Source organism: Olea europaea, unplaced genomic scaffold, assembly GCF_002742605.1.
Source record: "Olea europaea var. sylvestris unplaced genomic scaffold, O_europaea_v1 scaffold317, whole genome shotgun sequence".
NCBI classification, from domain to species: domain Eukaryota; kingdom Viridiplantae; phylum Streptophyta; class Magnoliopsida; order Lamiales; family Oleaceae; genus Olea; species Olea europaea.
Genome location: NW_019250508.1, coordinates 171,489 through 175,046, shown reverse-complemented (window position 1 = coordinate 175,046; position 3,558 = coordinate 171,489). Strand labels below are relative to the sequence as shown.

The following is a 3,558-nucleotide window of genomic DNA, read 5'->3' as shown; positions in this document are numbered from 1 at the left end:
GTTAATACAATGTAGCCACTAAGATACATTCCTATAATTAACTAAATCGTTGACATTCAGATCACAATAAAAAAGATGACACTGGTTCACTTCACTAAATAGCCTTTTGTGATAAAAAGGAAGTCTTAAAAATTGATTGAAATTTTCCGTGGAAAAAGTGACAATTTTCAAGGAAAATAGTGGCTATCAAACAACAAAAGTTGGAAAAATGACCATTTTCATGGAAAATAATGACTATCAAATATCAAAAGATGAAAAAATACAATATTTTTTAGGTGGAAAATGAAGTCAATCAAACGCATTTAATTGACAATTTCCATGAAAATAATTTCCAGGCAACTCAATTGCCTGGAAAATATTTTCTTTCCATGCAATTTTCCATCTTGCAATCAAACTCACCCTAATTTCTATTGCATGTAGACTTTATAAATTCACAATCAATATGCACAAGGCTCGATAAGACAATCAATCAAAATATTTTCCATATACTTCGTGTTTCATCTTGCAGCATAGATGCTAGCAACTCTCTCTTTCATGGGTGGTTTAACCCTTAGCTTTCGTTTCTTTACTTCTTTCACGACGAGGTAGCTGCAGCTGAATCGGTTGAAGTGGAGAAGGCCCCACTAAGTCAAAGGGACAGCTAATAATTTCTAGGTTCATTTCCTATTTATTTTATTTATCCATTATTCACTTTTCCCAAAATTTCCTCTAATAGCCTTTTTGAGTAAACTACTTGTATTCACTTTAACCGATCTATTAAATTTTTTGATAAATTAGTCTAACAATTTTATTAGATTATTTGGGAGGTAAAGAAGGTTGATCAAAGAAAATTATCAGCAGTTTTGAGAGAGAAAGGCGATGAAGCTACAATAACAGTAATATAATTCAATAATGCATTACACAGCTCTCAAATAAGAGAAATAGGCAGTTAGGTAAGAGGAAATCAAATAACAAACCATACAAAGGCACAGACACAGACAAAGACAAAGACAAAGACACAGACACAGACACACATGAAGATAGAGCTAGGACTCGAATATACTATGATATGACTAGGCCATCATTCTACATGGTCATGGCCCGGTTAAGTTCCGGTCCCTGATGTTTATTTCTTGCTGGTTTCTTCATCTGGTCCGGCAATTTTTCCAGCAAAGAACTTTGGTTTGAATTGCTCTGTTCGAAGTCTATTACCTTTGCTTAAACTGATAAGAGACTTGGGAGTCTTAATAGCCATATCGATGGCATTCTTATACGCCTCCTTTCCAGCAGATAACATTTCATCCTTAGTTTTATGCAGCGTTCGTACTGCTTCACAGGCAGTATCTCCGACATCGGCAAACCTATTTACCCATGCCGGAAGCTTCGGCACTCCCAACCTCTGCAACAACTCATTGCAGAAATTGTTACAGTTTTTCGCCAGTAGATCGTACTTATTTCCCAGCCACTCCTGGCTAAGTTCTTTTAGGATCTGACTCACCTTGGCAGCGGAGCAATTTGTTCTTCCGAGAACTATACTTTCACGGTATGTATACATCAGGTTTTTGCCGGCGGGACAGCTGTAAACACCTGAGCCTTCATCGCACTGCCCGTATCCCCATTCCTCGTCGCCGTAAACCTGGACGGCAGTGTGAAAGACTCCGCCGATAGGGATGGCCTGTTTACAGACGTTGTTGAGTTGAACAAGGGCGAAATTTAGGTTTTCATAGCCGGAATTATTATTTGTAACGTCATAAACGTGAAGGATCACTTCTGCCATCTTAATTAAGTTCAAAACTCTCTCTCTGTGTGATAGCTAGTCTTTCAAGCGGAGTATAAAGCTTGAAGCACTAGCTGGTCTTGGGTAGGGTACTTATGGTACCAAGTTACAATGATCGAAAATGGTTGACATACAACTTGATTGAACACTCATAATAGGAGGAGTTCACCTTTTTTTGGAGTTTTTAATGCACACGGACCACGCATGCATTGTGAGTGTAGTCAACGTTTCTATCATACATTTTCAATCTACTTAGATTAATTCTTATGGCACTCCTATCTGGGGAAAGGAAAAGTGAAGTGTGAAAAGCCAAAGCAAGAAAATAACACAATATTTTCTTTCGTGGATCTTACTTGTTGAAAATTCATTAATGTGTGTATTTGTTAATAAATAATTATTAATATTGTTAATAAAGTATTTGTTTGGTTTCATTATAAGTTGTTCAAATTAAAATGCATTAAAGTGGGTAGTAATTGCAAGTCTTTAGAATTGTGATTTTAATGTTTGACTTTGAGTTTAAATTATAATGACATTATAATTTTTGGCTAACAAATTTATTAATTATTATTCATAGTGTAGATAGGTATGAACCTCAATAGGGATGGAGTTTTATCTTTTTCCCTTGTCTACTTGTTAAAATTATGGATGCGATACCATCTATCCACATTATTCTAAGTTCATGCATTATGAGGAGAACTATTAAATTTAATGCATGTTGGGCCTGACTTTTACTCTATACAGAAGACTTTAGTCATCCTGACTTTAAGGGCTGTAAGAAATTTTTTATTCCCTTCATATCATGAAGATAAGCTTGATTTTTTTTTTTTTTTTGTCCCGTCTCAAACTGTATTCTAAAAAGCATAAAATATGACGATATGTATAGCCTATGCTTCGGGCTAGGTGAGACGTAAAAAATTATTTTTAATTTTTAAATCAATCTAAAAATCATTGAATAACTAAAAGAAAAAGGCGGAAAAAAACACCCCTAGATGGGGGGAAATCGAAAATGAAAAAATTAATTAAAAATATATATAAAAAGCTCAAAAAAGCATTAGGCAGGCATTTTGTGCCTACTTCGCGCCTAGAACTAGAAGTCACATTTTAGAAGAAAGGTCCCAAATCATAGATCACTTATTGAAAGTATAGATATTAATTTTCAAATATGTCTCAATTTAGTTCAATTTAGTGTATCTTGTTGTCAACGGTGTTTTGAAAATCAAATTGAACATTGTCCCAGAAAAAAGTAAAAAAGTCAAAGGTCGAAAGGTTCAACCGCAGTCGAATCAAACCAGTTGAATGGATAATTAAATACATTTTCAATAAAACATTACAAATATATGTAAGTTGGTGTCTAACAAGCAGTTCAGCTATTCTAAATTAATTGTGTAATTAGCAAATATATTATTTTATAATTTGGTATAGTAATTAATTAATTTATTCTTAATATACCACGTAAAAAATATTAATAAAAGAAAAGAAAAAAGGGAAAAATGAAAGTGATAAACACGAAAGTGATCTTCATTTGTAATGGGCGACAAGCTCAAGAAGAAAGTATTTGTCCAAAGCCTCAATTTATCTCACTTACTTTATCAGAATTAGGGTAAACAGATACAACTGCTGCCGATGTGAAGGAGAAAAATGTTTTCAACGATAAAAAGGAAAAAAAAAAATAGAAAGAAGAAAAGAAAAAAATAAGGAAAACATAAGCAATTACTACAATTCTAGCATAGCAAAAGGTTAAGTTTCATATTTGGAAAAAAGCCTTACAGCTTGAAGAATGGTATAGCTATTTTTCATTCATT

The 3,558-nt window shown here is 33.6% G+C and overlaps 1 protein-coding gene across 1 annotated transcript; it reads right to left on the bottom strand.

The window, feature by feature from the left end:
- Nucleotides 1–859: 859 nt before the first annotated feature.
- LOC111385460 (desumoylating isopeptidase 2-like) lies at nt 860–1,840 on the bottom strand. The gene has a single exon (XM_023009849.1). The coding sequence runs from the start codon at nt 1,754–1,756 to the stop codon at nt 1,106–1,108; it is 651 nt and encodes a 216-aa protein (XP_022865617.1). The 5' UTR covers nt 1,757–1,840; the 3' UTR covers nt 860–1,105.
- Nucleotides 1,841–3,558: the final 1,718 nt, after the last annotated feature.